Source organism: Suillus paluster (genome assembly GCF_016628075.1).
Source record: "Suillus paluster strain FC165 chromosome Unknown EDB91scaffold_78, whole genome shotgun sequence".
NCBI lineage: Eukaryota > Fungi > Basidiomycota > Agaricomycetes > Boletales > Suillaceae > Suillus > Suillus paluster.
Genome location: NW_024537638.1, coordinates 48,420 through 63,997, shown reverse-complemented (window position 1 = coordinate 63,997; position 15,578 = coordinate 48,420). Strand labels below are relative to the sequence as shown.

Sequence of the window (15,578 nt, the reverse complement as noted above, 5' to 3'; positions counted from 1 at the left end):
ACTGGTGGTATTACAATCATTATCTAATCTTATTTAACTATCTAATCTTAACTAGTACCATTACTACCAACTATTAATGTCACTTTAAGGGATTCGAACGCTTGACTTTAACCTTATTACTTAGTGGAACCATAGTAATGTTGAGCATAGTTACCATTCAGCCAAATGGCCGATGTTTTACATGGAACCCCAATACCCTATATACCCATCTTAAGGCCCCTATAAGGCCCCTATAAGGCAACAGACGGTAATAGCAAAGTAAGTCATTTGACACAGTTCGAACTTCAAATGAAAGTGCTACAGCGTCTGAACATCATCTGAATTAAAACACATTGAACAATCCTAGGTACATTATGCGTATGAATAGCTAAAGACTGTAACAACTGAATCACTTGTACTTTGCCACCTTAGACTTGCTCCGGGTACTAACACGCTTGACCTTTGGAGCCGCTGCAGGTGCTTCTGAGGTTGCCATGGTCTCGGTGGCAGGCTGCGCTGAAACACGACTCCGACGGGTAGGTGCTTTTAAATTATGACCTGTTGGTGCAGGCGGACCAGTTACATTGTCCGCCATGTCAGCAAGTGACAATTGACCCATGTTTGCTTGCAGCTGCGTAGTAGAAGCAGAAGTGATGCGTGTTTGACTTACGGACATCTGGGTTGAGGTATAGTTCAAGGCAGTTGAGACAGAATGGTCATCCTGGATGATGACGGCAGAAGATGGGGGAGCTGCAGAGAGAGCGGAAAGGGTAGAAAGAACTGGGGAAGGTGTACGTGCAATCGAATGAGCTGGTGAAGGAGTGTGGGTGACGGGGTCCATGTTATCCAGTTCCTGCAAGAAATCATCCTCCCAAGTGCAAGCGCAGAGGCGGAAGGTGCAGTAGATGTAGGTGCACTATTAGACAGTGCCGTGCTAGTATTAAAGACTTCCTTGTTGAAGTACTCCATCACGCTGATTGCCCATGGGGTGCTTTTGAATAGGTATTCTAAGTAGAAGTCGTAGTCCTTCTGGTAATTGATTTTCGTCTCTGCTCCCATTGCAGTGAGCTCGGCATCATGTGTCAACAAGAAACGTGCCTGTGAGTGAGTGATGAGCAACGCCAAGTGAAGACGTAAGAGAAACTTGCCAATATAGCCGCACCCGCAATCATACCCTCTGAGACACTCTGCGCACCCATATGCAGACCCCTGCCCTTTGGATGGCCCCGTGTCTTCCCACCGAGTATCACCTTCCCAAAGACTTCAACGCGCACAATCTGGAATGAGTAAAGTTAACAGGTGTGGTACTCGGATATTGGTTGACAGTGCTTACTTTGACGAGGACCAGAGATTTGAGAAAGTCGTCAGCTGCCATCGCATTGGGTTTTTCAAATAACACAGGCGCCAGCCGAATGTAGTCGCCCTCCCCATTCCTCTTTAACAGGACAAGGAGATCTTTATTGTCTTGCTTTTTTGAAGGCTGGTCGGCAAAGAGACTGGGATTGAGCTTGAAGGGAGAAAAAATAACGCTTGCGCAGTCCTTGATGCTGTGCAGGATATTCGACCTCTCGGAACTGACTGCAGCACGGAACTAATGATAGCAAAGACAAAGACAAGTATCAGCGTGAACTTCAGAATAGAGTGTCGTGCACTTACCAAGGATCCAAAGCGAGTATATGTTTCCATTGAGTGGTGTAGATCTTTGGGTATGAAGAGATAAAGTTCGGCCATGGCGCCTTTGAGTTTTGCGTCAGGAGAGGTCCAACGTGTAGCACTACATGGGTCGACATTAGGTTGAGACGTTGTTGGAAACAAGTTGTTCGCAACCCAAAATTGACAGAACAGCGTGTATTTAGCGTGAGATATTGCCTCTTGAGGACACATAACTCAGATTGTGTTGCATTGTAGGCTTGTTGGGCCATTGCAAGAGCCTACGTGGTACAATTTATATCAGATGACATATTCAAAGACTAACATTACGAGTTTGCTTACCTTTCGAACCTCGTGCATCTGGGCATCTGCACTGGGGACAGCTAAGACCGTCCTCACCTGGTCAAGGTCACTCCCAGATTGTTCGTCTGATCTGTCACTGTCATCAGACTCATCAGACTCAATAGCATTGATTTTGGCTTTGAAATCTTCTCCATCATCCTGGTTGCGTTGTGGCATGATGTCAGTCTGAATCAGAGAATGGAACTGAAATTTCTAGGTGAGAGTAATAGGCGTCTGATGTGAGTTGCCAGGACACAAGGATAAAACAAACCATTACCCTGTTTAAATATCTGAAGGGCGCGGACAGCCTTGATGACAAACTTTGAGCTACACGCAGAACAATTACGTTGATTGAAACACGTTGATGGGAACATTGAGCGCGTCAAAGATTGCCGAGGTTTAGATTCAACTCGATTTCACTAATAACAATGTGTTAGTGACAAAATTGAGAGCGGAGATTAATAATGAAAGAGTAGCGACTCACGGTACAAGCAGGAGGCAACCCTTGGTGCTAGATGCTAGCCATAAGAGGAGCGATAGAGTCTGGTGGTATCTCAGCCTCTATTAGCAGTGTGCGAGAGCTGCATCAATAAGATCAAGGTTTGTTTGGTGAAGAGAAAACAATTTACTCACCAAGTTTTTTACATGCGTTGAGCTGTGCACTTTGAAGGATGTACAGTAGAACCTGCAGGTAATAATATAAGCTAGGGTCCAGGTTAGTTTGCCGAAGTGAAAGAGGCTTACCCGGATCAAGTTTTTTACATGCGTTGAACTGCGTGCAGTGAAGAATACATAATAGAACCTGCAGGTAAAAGAAATAGGATGTAAGATAGAGCCTGGGTTAGTTTGCCGAAGAGAAAGTGATTTACTCACCAAGTTTTCGAGGCATTCTCATAAGGATAAGTCAATAAAGATAAGATTCAGAGAGCTGGTGATAAATAAATTGTAGTTGTGAGAGGGATATTAATAGACTCACATTCACTGGGGCACCTAGGCCTTCATTCAGAGAAACATGTCACTGTTGATGTGGTCGACAACAATGTATTCATCTTGACATTTGGAATCAGGAACCAAAACAGTGCCTCGAATGAAAGAGCTGAGTGGGATGAATATTGATGACGCCCTAGGGAGAGCCTTGACACGAGTGAGTTTGAGGGAGCGATCCATTCTGCGAGGACTGCCTATTCCGGCAGTATAAGGTTGAACAAGCGCAAACTCCATGGGTCCAATGTTCGGGATATGACATCTGAATAAAAAGACCAGTCAAACAAAGGCTGTTTTCTCCGCAGTGAGTTGTATGAGGGCATGGTCGAACCGTGGCGACCCGTGAAATTGTGGGTTGCACCAGAGGTGATCAGTAACCTGCTTCCAGTCAACCGTTGATTCATAATTGACCTTTAGATAGCGGTGCTCGTGAATCTGGATAACACTAAGTCAATATAATGTATCAAGCAACTCAATTTAAAGATACATACCTCAAAATCCGCTGGAATTGTAAGCCAACTCATCAGTTGATGGCCATAGGTAGGCAGAGCGGTGTTGATGAATTCAGAAAGTTTTCTATGAAAAGCTCGAAATGCATGATCTCTTGCGTTGAGGTTCTCAATATCAATGATGGATGAGGGACGCTGCATTGGTGAGCCAAGTTTCACATGACTGTTGAAAGCGATAGGAATGTCTTCATCGGGAAGATTGTCACCAAGTTTTTGTATCCGGTGGTGTTCATCAAGTGCGCTGACACAAAGGATCTATGAACGTAGTTATAATCAGTCCAACTCAATATTAATGAGCCCGAACGATGAACTTACTTGTGTCGCAATGTCCTTTCCATTTGTTCGATGATGGTAAGTGTCTTTGAGAGGACCGTGAAGCTTTTCGTTCGGGCGTGTGCTGTAGTTATGTGCTACTCCCTTATGTCGAATATCGCGAACAAAGTGTTTCCATAGGTGCGTCTTCGGGAAGTCCCAGTCGAGCTTCAAATTCTCAATCTGAGATGTTTCTGCGCATGTAACATACACCTAGAAATGAAGGCGTAAGTGAGTATTAGCTAAAAGGCGACAGGAAAAGACTTTGCCTTGAGCTCGATGTCAAAAACCAGAAGCTTGGCTTCGATTTCTGCAAGCGTGCTCTCGGTATGCATGTCAAGACCGATCCAACTATCCAACTGGAGGTAGCTGCTGATGACCCGGAGAAGCTGGTAGCCCTCTGGAGAGGCTCTAGGCGTCAGGATGTTCAAACCTGCATATAAAGTTTGCTTCAAAATGATGAGTGACACACATGTGTGAAATGAGCAGAAAATCTCACCTTAGAAAGGTCCTGGAACTTGTTTCCATCAGTGAACGAGACATTGATGACAGATTTGAAGTGGTTCAAGTTGCGCCATTGAGGGAAGTTAGCGATCCTGTGATGTGAATTAGATTGTGAGAACAGGATGAGTATTAATAACTTACAGTTCCTCAAACGCTGCCTCGGCCTCACGTCCGAGTGATGCAAGGATTTTCTTCAATTCTCCAAGTAAGTGCTTCCAAAGACCAGCATGCAATGAATGCAATCGGTCCAAACTGAGCATGTCATGCGGATTTGAATGCAAGATGATCCAAAATATATTCTAAGCGTGTTCTTGATATCAGCAAATCTGGATCATGAAAAAAAGTGTAGTGTACCTTGACAGGTCGCAAACCAAGCACTTTTAGTATTTCCTTGCCTTGAGCTTTGCTGAGCCCATGAATGTGAAGCGCTTCTTTTGCTTCCTCCACAGATCTGAGGGGGTAGGTCTTCGACAAGTTGTGAAGCTCCGCCAATGGTACTAAGCAGACGGGGCAAGGGCACTTGCCACCATGGCCACGAATGAGCGACATCATGCACCTGTGAAACAATAAAATCAGTCTTCTTGACAAAGATATATCAATAAAATTAAGAGAAGGGCGGAAATTGTTGCGTGTATTCTTGGAGTCTGGCACCAGTAGCAATGAGGATAACATATGAAAGGGACTTACTGTTCTTCATAGTCAGCAGAAAGAATTAGTATGATGGGGAACAGCCATCACAAAATGTCATTGTGACACTTGCGCAAATACCCAGTCTTTGAGTACTGGGCAGCATGTTCCAGCAGCTTCAAGAACGATTTGTGCCATACAACACGCTTCAGCGTAGTATATCCGAGTTTGCCTTCTTCACCTGCATCTTCAGGAACCTGAAAAACATATGAGTGCAATGCAAACAAATGTGACATGTAATAAGAGCAAGACAACTTACGATAGGTAACCATCCGACAATGCAGCCGCCACCGAATCCCTCGCCATTCCAGATGTGTACTGGCAAGTTTGCGCATCGTACTACAACTGGGTACCCCTTTACTGTGCCATGGGATGATAGCCTTGTCTTGTCAGCATACAAAATGAAACAAAATGGCACGGCGCCATCAACATCGGGTGGAAGAGAAGACTATTGTTTGTTTAACAATGATATACAGCTAGCGTGAATCTACATGCATGATATGAAACAACTGTAACACACTTGGATGTCCCACCACCAATCTCCTGTCCACGGTTCATCAAAAAAATGCTTGAACCCTGTAGCATTGTGCTTGTAAACACAGCACACATCCCAGACAAAGTGCATCGCAAGCAGTGGGTTATCCAATAGATCAAGGGCCCAATCCCATATAGGCCGTGTGTGAACCTCATATACCTGCTCATTCTTCTTGTATGTTACAGGGACTTCATGTTTCAAGAACTGTTAAGTAATGGCTAACACATTGAGCAACATTGTGTATAAGATGGTCAAAGTTTAAACATACTGGTGATAATTCAGCCGCAGCATTGTCCCATGCCTTTGAAAGATTGGCCTCATTCTTCAGAGTTATTTCAGCATGACCTTGAGAGACACGTAAGATGAGGTCGAGGAGTGCATCTATTTGAGACTTAATAAGCGCAGCATCAAGTGCGATCTCAGAAAACTCGAAGTCTGCATGTGATATAAAGGGACGCCACGGCTCCTCGTCGATAGGTGTTTGTTGGGCCTCCAGGGAGACACGGAATTCATCAAAGGGTTGGAAGAGAGTTGGGTGACAAGAGGGAGGATGGTACTCGGTTTTGAACTCGCTGGGCGGTTGCACAGATGCTGCAGGCCGTGACTGAGCAGGCATGGAGTTACTAGCCATGCTGGCGTCAGATAATACTGTGCAGAATAATAAGTGTAATAATATCACTAAAGTAAAAGTGCTTACCAGGACTAGTGATTCCTGGATTGCCGTGTTGTTCCTCGGGCTCAGGCAGTGCATGATCATCTGATAAAAGAGGATACGACTATTTAATTTGAGAATCAAGAAAGTGCTGCTGTGCAACTGACCTTGGTTGTTATAATCCAGGTCCTGGTCTGATGGAGGGTGATCAGCGTGAGCACTGTCGCCGCTCGCGTGAGACTCGGCGGCGTCGACTAGATTTGATGGGCCAGCATTGCCAATTGCATGATCCCTGCAAGCCTTTTGTGCTGGGATTTGATATTATTGGTAGTGACAGCATGATGAAATTAAAAAATAACTCACCTTTTCATTGCTCTCTCTCATAGTTCCGATTGAACCGCTGCTGCTCATCTTCGACTTCCAAGCGCTTCTTACAACTCGTCTCATGTTTTTTGATGCCCTGCACTTTGAATGTTTTACCACAATGAGAGCATGATATTTGTCCTGTCAGCGTCCCTTCAGAATAATTATACTTCCCTTGAGAAGAATGGGTTGAAGCCATCTGAGTCAGAGAGACAACAAATATACGTAGTATGAACTTATTTACAAGGCAGTTGAAGCCTGACAACAGGTGGAAACAAAAGTTGATGGGGAAAGATGGTAAAACAGAACAAGATAGAATATCAAAGTCATACATCGATTACATACCATTGTAATCTATCATGATGGAGCTCTCACGCTTGAAACAATTATTGTGTGCCTTAAAAGGCACCTTTCAAGGTGCCTTGAAAGTCAGGTGACGTGTATCGTAAGCTGGCAGCATTATAATGGCCCTTTACTTTTTTCCGACATGATCTCAAATTGTACAAATGCAAGGTATTGCATATCTAAGTAGTTGACCGCTGAAAGAGTAGATCTCTTTGAGTATAGGCTTTGGTAAGATTTGAAATATCAAATGAAAGGAGGAATATCTCCTCCACTGCGCTAACAACCTGGTGGACACTCTTGCTAGCCTGACAAGCCTCTTCCAATGCACCTCCCACTCCCTCCTGTTGGAGTACATCATCCTCGACAGCACAGGCATCTGTACGAAGGTCCTCAAGTGCATTAAGGGCAGCACGGATATCTTCAGGTAAAATGTCACCACATTTCAGTTGGGAACACATGCTATCAAGGTAGATGTCCACGCAATTGTTGACCAGGAGCTTGATACGGGAGGAAATGGTGTTTTGATATGCACTGCATGAGTTGAATGAATGCCCTTCTCCAAGTTAGTACTACATGAGAAGCACATACACTGTCATGGTGGTCCTAGTGGATTTGCGTGCATAGGACCATAATCGAGTTCCAACTTTGCTTTGCATTCCAACTGCCAGTGGTCGTGCAGCGTTTGCATGAGTGCTCCTCCCCAACAATATCAGTCTTACTACCAATAAAGTAAGGTCCCAGTGTTGTGAAACATACCTTTCCTTCTTTTTTTTGTACCTCAATTGATTCTTCAGACAAATTTCTTCTTTGTGGCTGTTAGCATAACAATGTAAGTATGTTGTCACTGACAGTGCTGGTCATGATGACGAGCATTGACTTAATGCTGAGCAGATATCATTAAAGCCTTACAATCAGTGGTATTCACAGCTGTAATGTTGAGCAGCTTCTAACTGTTCTTCTTCAGTGTTGTGGATACGAGGGTGAGCCATTTTGAATGGTTGAATGATGTTTGCTGAATGGATAGATATTGCACCTAATTATAGTAGAGAAATACACTTGTGTTTAGCAACAGATTTATATGATTTTTACTAACAATCACTTCAACTTGTGGGTTTTCTATAGCTACTGCCCCCCAGGAGCCACATCTATACCTGCCTCTGAGCCGCATGTATTTATTTACTGTCCAGCTCAATCTTAATTTTTGTGTTGCATACTATGCAGTTGAAACTTTTCAGATATCCTGTACATAGAGTCACAGCTTCATCAGCTTGAAACCTTAGTCATGACATTAATATTGTACTTGTCAACTCGTTCACTCACTGTGTTTGTCCCACCTACTTTATATATTATCAGCTCTGAGTCTCTTTTGTATCCACTCTTTATCATTCTACATATTTCTTATTTTGTGCTGATTCATGTTGCCACTCACTCATTAAAACATTAATACTTACCCTTGGCTACCAGGCGGCACCACTGTCACAACTAGTACTTGGTTCCACCACATCTGAACCGCCGGCTGCTGCTATGGGGCACATTTAGGTGAGCAGACTTCTCAAATAAGCTTTATATTGTGCATGCATCATTTGTGGAATCTCTGAGGAGGAAAATTACAGTCATTCCAATATACCACTGATTGGTTGGTACCACAGATTAATGTATCACACTTGTATGATTGGTGACGCAGCTCGTGCTTCATTAACCCTTCCTACTTATTGAACAGTTTTTCTTCCTCAGATGATCTGCTAGTTTGACACCATGTGACACTGCCAAAGTCACAAGGCTACCCTGCATACGCGATGTGCCCTGATGTTCACGAACAAAGACTGCCGAAAAAAGTGGTAGCAGGCCTGCAATGCAAGGTAAGTCAATACATGCACTATTGGGTCAAAATCTCAACTTAACTCAACCACATGCCTCATGCTCACATCCCAGAAGATGTTCTTGCTCATCTGTTAGTTCAGCCTGAAGTCTGAGCCTCAGCCATAATCTCTTCCTCAATGGCCACCGCTCATCAAACTCGATTGCCCAATAATGTTCAAGCCAGCACTCCCCTTGATTTAGGACAAACATCTCAAGCTGTTCCTGTAGCCATACTTTCTGCTCAGATGACCAGAGCACTCATGGCATCTGATAGTCAATACTGTTGATGTGTGTCAGCCACATCAGCATATTTTTAAGTGTACTCACACTTTTGAATTTTTACTAGTAGGATAATGGGTGTCATGGTGTGGTGGGTAGTACCTAATGCTTGCTCATTTATACTTTTTTGATTGAAGATTTGCTGCACAGGTTAGGTGATAAACTGGTCAACCGGTTGCCACTTTAGGTTTCTACTGCAATAATCACGACTGGTGTTAGTGCCTGGTAAGATGCCTGTTCCCTTCTCTTTGCATGCTAACATTCAATGCCTCGACAAAGCAAGGGTCCAAAGCTCGTACATAATGGGTGTCACGGCATGGTGGGTAGTACCTAACACTTGCTCATTTATACTTTTTTGATTGATGATTTGCTGCACAGGTTAGGTGATAAACTGGTCAACCGGTTGCTGCTTTAGGTTTCTACTGCGATAATCACACCTGGTGTTGGTGCCTGGTAAGATGCCTGTTCCCTTCTCTTTGCATGCTAACATTCAATGCCTCGACAAAGCAAGGGTCCAAAGCTCGTACATAATGGGTGTCACGGCATGGTGGGTAGTACCTAACACTTGCTCATTTATACTTTTTTGATTGATGATTTGCTGCACAGGTTAGGTGATAAACTGGTCAACCGGTTGCTGCTTTAGGTTTCTACTGCGATAATCACACCTGGTGTTGGTGCCTGGTAAGATGCCTGTTCCCTTCTCTTTGCATGCTAACATTCAATGCCTCAACAAAGCAAGCGTCCAAAGCTTGTACAATATGTGGACATCGAGGAGGAGACTGAGTACCAATGACATCGTGTCTATGGAGTTCATGATGGTGGGGTCATCCTTCAATCCACTCAATTTGTTTTTTCATCTCCAGTATCTCATTCATTGCCTGAACTCTCATCTGGTGGGAACGAGCCCCCAGACTCCACAAGCCTTTGGGATGAGCTTCTTCCTGGTCTCGATATAGACCAGACAGCACAGCTTGAGCTGCCATCATCTCAAAAAACGAAAAGGAAATGGACTGCAGGGGTATGTTTTTTCATGTCAATGTTCATCTACTCATAGTAATATCTCTTAGGACAATCCATTGTTATTGTGGCTTTCAGAGCATTCAACATATTTAGATGAAATGATTCAGCTCTGTGGAAATGGAACAGCCTGCTCTCTTTGTCATTGCGGAGGCAAGAACCTGCCCATTTACAGGTGCAGGGAGTGTTTTGGGATAGAGATGATTTGTCAGAGCTGCGTGGTTGAACGCCATAGATGCAATCCACTTCATCAAATAGAGGAATGGATGAAAGACTTCTTCAAGTGTGTCTCACTCAAGTCCCTTGGTCTCTGCATTCAGCTTGGCCATAACCCTGGTGAGATCTGTTTGAACAAACAGAGGGCGAATGGGGATTATTTTACCATTGTTGATGCCCATGGGATCCACAAAATTGGCCTCAATTTCTGTGGCTGCGAGATAGCACAGATCCATTACATCCAACTCCTTTGCACTTGCTGGTTCCCTGCCACATCCTCCAATCCTCAAACAGCTGCTACATTTGCTGTCATGGAGTTGTTTCATTTACTGTCCTTTGAATCCAAAGTTTCACCATATGAATTTTACCATAGTCTTGCCCGCCGCACAGATAATACCAGAATCACACCAATCAAGGTATGTGTGACTGCAACATCCATGAGATATACCAGTGTAACTTATGCCAGCATGGTAGGATCGTTATTCAGCATTCCTGTGCATGGTGTGAGAGTGGCATAACCTGAAGCTTCTCAAACGCTCAGGAAGAGGACACCACCCGAATGGCATTGGTACTATGCAAGAAGGTGACTGTGTTGTCCTTTGTCCTGCATGCCCATAACCTGGGAAAAATCTTCCAGAGGGATGGGAGAATGTGGAACCCAGGTCAAAGTAATATTTATTTCTTCAAGAATTTTCCCACTACCAACTACTACTCACTGCAGATGGATTTATGCACTTTTTCTTGCAATTGATGCAAATTTCCGTCTGAAATGGAAAGCAGTGTCAAGTGACCAGCATGACCCCAGCCTCAATGCTGTGTCGTCTTATTTTGTAGAAGAAACACAGTACAAATCTTACCTGGCTGAGCAATTCACGGTGCCACAAGAGGTTCAATTTCACCGTCACAATGTCACTGTGCTCATTATTCTTTCAGTGAAGCACATGTGTCAGTCACAACACAGTCAACATGGCAGACACCAAGTCTTCAAGAGGCCTCGCTGCGACTGGTGTAGGGACTGTGGACTGTGCTCAACACAAGATGAAGCTCACAAGTGGAGTAGGTGATCTTCAAAAAGGGGAGAAGTAAGTGACCGAACAGTTTTATCTGTTGACTCGCCAGTCTGACTTTTTACACAGGTATATAAATATGGACTACCTTGTATTCTCCGTTATCATTGGAAGTGGCACAGCTGTCCTCAATTTGTCTTATGATGTAGCCTGCCAATGGCACAAAAAGATTGGGCATGCTTGGCCTCAATGCCTGATAGACTACAGTTTGACCGCAAGAACAAGACAGTGCGATTTTTCGTGCCGAAGTTCCACATCAATGCCCACACCCCCGCCTGTCAGACAAATTTCTCATTCAATTACTCTAAGGGTGTTGGTCGCATGGATGGGGAAGCACCAGAGCAAGGTTGGGCAAATGTGAACAGGGTGGCTACCAGCACTAAGGAGATGGGTCCCAGGGCTCGTCGCGACACACTTGATGATAATTTTGGCGATTGGAACTGGAAAAAGGTGACAACATTCGGTAAGTTTCTCTTATTGTTGTTACCGCTAGTATAATGTTGAGCTAACGTAAAATACAACAGGTCATGTTCTATTGCGCAAACTGAAGGAAGCTGTGGGGAGTGCCAAGCTCCACAGTGATGAGCTAGCTGAGTTGCAGAGTGTGATAGATGCTGTGTCCCTGAATGCATGGAAATCCGAAGTTGAGACTTGGGAAGGTGATAGTTCACAGCCCAACCCATTTGAGAGCCGCATAGCATGTGAGTGAATGTATCTGTACTTACACATTCCTTTGTTCTGATTTTTTTCTCAAGCAATGACACAAAAGACCGTTCGATTTCAACTGGCCGAGAACGAGGCTCATGACTTACAAGCTGGCATAAATGTTTCTCTACATGATGAGGTATCGCCCTTCATACTTATTTCCACTGGCTTAGATCTAGAGGACCAAACTATCCTAGAATAGACTTCAGCATGCAATGTAGTTTCATATGTACCTCCGACCATGCAATGGTATTACACACCTGGTCTGTTAGCTGCTTCAGTATGGGTGCAACAATGCACGCTCCAAGAGATTCAATCCCTCCCCATACTCTATCAAGTGAAACATCATCCTAAATCCGGACACGTCCCTGCTTCGAGATCCGGGATGCAGATGTAATCCAGCAAACACTGCCTTGTATCGTGATATGCGCGCATGGATCGATGAAAACATATGTACCATGCCGGGCTTTTATAGGCGACATGACTGAGGCTGTCAGATATATTTCAACCCATCGTGTCAACCAGGTCAACCACTGCAGACAATTCGACGACTCACAGATCAAAAACTTGCTTTCCATCCCCAGCACTATCCTGCTCCTGCTCATACACCAACAAGCTCGAAAAATTCGCAGTCAACCTCATGGCTAGGGCACTTGAGAAACAGACCTGCAGTGACAGTTTGTGCATTAGTAATTCAAAGGGAGTACACGAAGAGAGGATTTCTGGGAGCTGAACACTGACTGCATGAAACTGGGAACAGGGAGTTGGAGACATCGCATTTGTGGGTCCTTGTTGAACAAGAGGATGGCGCTAATATTGAGAATAAGACTGACACCAGCACTAGTTTCTATTATCCAAAGTGGATTCTCCAATGGGGCATTGACAAGTGACTAGGATGGAGGTAAGACTGTTGTTCTACTCTTGCTCATAGAGGCACTCCATTATTTATGTAAGTCCATCTCACGATCTAGACTCTAGAGTCCAAGCTACGGTGGGTATTCCTGTGTGGCCACAATCCTTTTGATGGCCACATTTGCCATGAGAGAAGTTAGAACCAGAATCAACACCACTTCCTCCTGGTATACCAACTCTGTAGATTCTTAGTAGCAGCACGTATAGCTGTGTACTCTGGCGACATGCGTACCTAACATGGTTCTCAGGCACGGATGCCAGTGTCTCGACTCTCGTCAGGGCTACATAGTAACAATGGACATTCGATTTAACCTCGGGTGGACTGGAAGCAGGCACTATCAAGATTTCAGATTGGATGAGATAATTTTTTTCCTTATTCTCAGCGAGTTCTGCACTCCTTGCCATCGCATGGGTATATAGGAACTCCAGGTCACGTTCTTAACGTCTCCCTTGCCGGTGTCGATTGTCTCTCCATTCTGTCTCACAGCGATACAAAATAAATCTCTGCTATATCTATCCACTTCTTTCACGCCTAGATGCTCTTGAGGATATCGAAGCTAGCAGTTCTATTAGATCCGAGTCATGACATACTCCTACAAGTCACAAGTGCTGTTTCTGGATCTTGAGCTTTCACAATTCGACAATGATCTACCATTTATTGGGGTCGTGATAAACCCCAGCAACTCAGTTCAGACCAAAAATGCATCCACGAGGACTAGTAAGTAGCTCCTATGCAGGAGGAAGAGTCGCAGTGTCATCTAGGGCTTCTATGTTCAAGCTCACAACTAGACTACAAAATCCGTCATAAGTATTTCAGTCATATACTATAAGTTCAAGTATTTGAGATTTCCTCCATTCCAAGATCTCTAATGCTCGAGCGGCAGTGAAATTTGTTCAGAAGCAAGCAGATTGATCAACTCGGCAAGAAACCACTGGTAAATCACACATCGTGCCATCAACCATACTGCACCAATGCGAAAGCAGAAACACGACTCACTGTAGTTCACTTTCGCAACATGCCACTCACACAAATTTGCATATATAGGTCACCTACCACTATGGGGAGTCATGTGGTTTAATCCAGGATGCAAACCACTCACATCTATTTCGATATTGTCACTCTCAAAGGTGGGTTCCACCACGCATGTCTGGTCAGCGCCAGTTTGACCAGTGACAGTATTTGGGACAATTATGACCACTGCTGTCAAAACAAAAACAATGGCGAAGACAAAGCAGTACGTATTGTTTGTGAATGTGATATGTAATCAAATAAATCTGATGGGGATGGTTGGAAGACGGCTTGCTTCTATGTGCTGAATATTGTTATGGCAGAACTTTATGACGACAGGAAGAACCTATCTTACAGGAAATATATTTGATCCTTGCTCACATGTTCCAACTTGAGAAAGCTACCGCGGTGTGAGGAACGTCCCCACTGTAGGCCCGTATCCTGCATATTTCCCATGCCTTCCCACCATTTTCCCACGCGTTCCACTTCCCATCCGCATCTTCCCCGACCCATCCGCTACACGGAACCAAGCGGAACCCAGCGGAACAATCACATACCACACGCATTATATTCCTTCAGCCTTCGGAACATCCTCCTCCGTCCTGTCCATGTCCTTCCATCCTCACTGGTGAGTACTAGCTATGTTCCCCGTGTCACTAACATGTTCCTATCTCATTTCCCATGTGTTACAGTACTTATACGGATCCTTCCGTTACTCAGGACCGATTCCTTATCTCACAGCCTCACCCAGTTGTAGCATATCGCATTTCGGAACCCCTTCCTATATAGGTAGCAATAGATGGGATCTTAGTTTTTTTACCTTCTGATAGACTCGACTCCACTTCCACTTACAGAGTACTTCCCAGTACTCCACTCACTGTTTAAAATATCTTCCCAAATCTATTCCTGATCACATTGCATCTTTTCCGCCCCCGTGAGTTCCGCTCGAAACGCCCGACATCGGATCTGATGACTTGGAGCAAGTACCAGACACAAGCCTGGTCCGACTTTGCCCAATCATCCTCCTGCAGGCTCGTAGTTTCTTTTCCCTCCATTTGTTCCCCATTAGTTCCGTTTGTTCCCCGTTTGTCCTGTTTGCTCCGCGTTAGTTCCGTTAGTTCCCCGTAGTTTTGCTCGTCACGCGCTGAGTTCCGCTCGTCGGGAACCCTCCGCATCTTTGTGTTCCCAGTCCTAGTAAGGACCGGAACCCTTCGGGTCACTAGACAGAGTCTAGTCTTTGTTTCCTCACACTTATTTGAGGACTCACTACCCAGTAGCAATCCCCTCGGGACGAGTATAAGCCTCGCACCCTTGTTAGACTTCTGATTCACACAGAGTCTATTTTCCTCACCCACAGCGGGCATTCTCGTCAGAGAACTAGTGAGTCTACCCAGGGTACTTTACGTGGATCAATGGGCCTGCATTGCCTTAGGGCCAGTTCGGTAACCACTCGTTTGCGTCCGTTTCATTTGTTTTTGTCCGTTTGCGTCCGTTTTCATTTGAAATGGACAATCGTGTTCGGCAAAGTGTTCGTTTCCTGTCACGCTGCATAATGTGGTGTCACACCAGTACTTGTTTGCTTGCTCTCGTCAATTGAATATCCCACTGTCCCTACTCTGTTAACTGCTACCCACCATGCCACCTAAGAAAG

General features: G+C 44.6%; 4 protein-coding genes across 4 annotated transcripts; 1 reads left to right on the top strand and 3 right to left on the bottom strand.

Moving 5' to 3' along the window:
• Positions 1–388: 388 nt before the first annotated feature.
• Positions 389–2,148, bottom strand: EDB91DRAFT_1253063 (uncharacterized protein; the record flags this gene model as incomplete). Its single annotated transcript, XM_041323600.1, has 7 exons — positions 389–895; positions 952–1,077; positions 1,113–1,256; positions 1,313–1,570; positions 1,636–1,753; positions 1,807–1,910; positions 1,972–2,148. 7 exons carry the CDS (start codon positions 2,146–2,148, stop codon positions 389–391), a joined length of 1,434 nt encoding a protein of 477 aa, XP_041172584.1.
• Positions 2,149–2,973: 825 nt separating this feature from the next.
• On the bottom strand, positions 2,974–6,133 carry EDB91DRAFT_1239239 (uncharacterized protein; the record flags this gene model as incomplete). Its single annotated transcript, XM_041321829.1, has 12 exons — positions 2,974–3,217; positions 3,287–3,390; positions 3,447–3,719; positions 3,780–3,989; positions 4,067–4,225; positions 4,276–4,372; positions 4,422–4,579; positions 4,635–4,836; positions 5,019–5,164; positions 5,227–5,415; positions 5,488–5,690; positions 5,848–6,133. The coding sequence occupies 12 exons, from the start codon at positions 6,131–6,133 to the stop codon at positions 2,974–2,976; spliced, it is 2,271 nt and encodes a 756-aa protein (XP_041172583.1).
• A 908-nt stretch (positions 6,134–7,041) lies between these two features.
• On the bottom strand, positions 7,042–9,086 carry EDB91DRAFT_1085762 (uncharacterized protein; the record flags this gene model as incomplete). Its single annotated transcript, XM_041315938.1, has 9 exons — positions 7,042–7,393; positions 7,619–7,675; positions 7,814–7,874; positions 8,043–8,102; positions 8,183–8,196; positions 8,314–8,384; positions 8,681–8,709; positions 8,788–8,979; positions 9,050–9,086. The coding sequence occupies 9 exons, from the start codon at positions 9,084–9,086 to the stop codon at positions 7,042–7,044; spliced, it is 873 nt and encodes a 290-aa protein (XP_041172582.1).
• A 1,033-nt stretch (positions 9,087–10,119) lies between these two features.
• EDB91DRAFT_1239238 (uncharacterized protein) lies at positions 10,120–12,010 on the top strand (the record flags this gene model as incomplete). Its single annotated transcript, XM_041321828.1, has 7 exons — positions 10,120–10,650; positions 10,745–10,817; positions 10,872–10,902; positions 10,956–11,134; positions 11,196–11,316; positions 11,502–11,764; positions 11,826–12,010. 7 exons carry the CDS (start codon positions 10,120–10,122, stop codon positions 12,008–12,010), a joined length of 1,383 nt encoding a protein of 460 aa, XP_041172581.1.
• Positions 12,011–15,578: the final 3,568 nt, after the last annotated feature.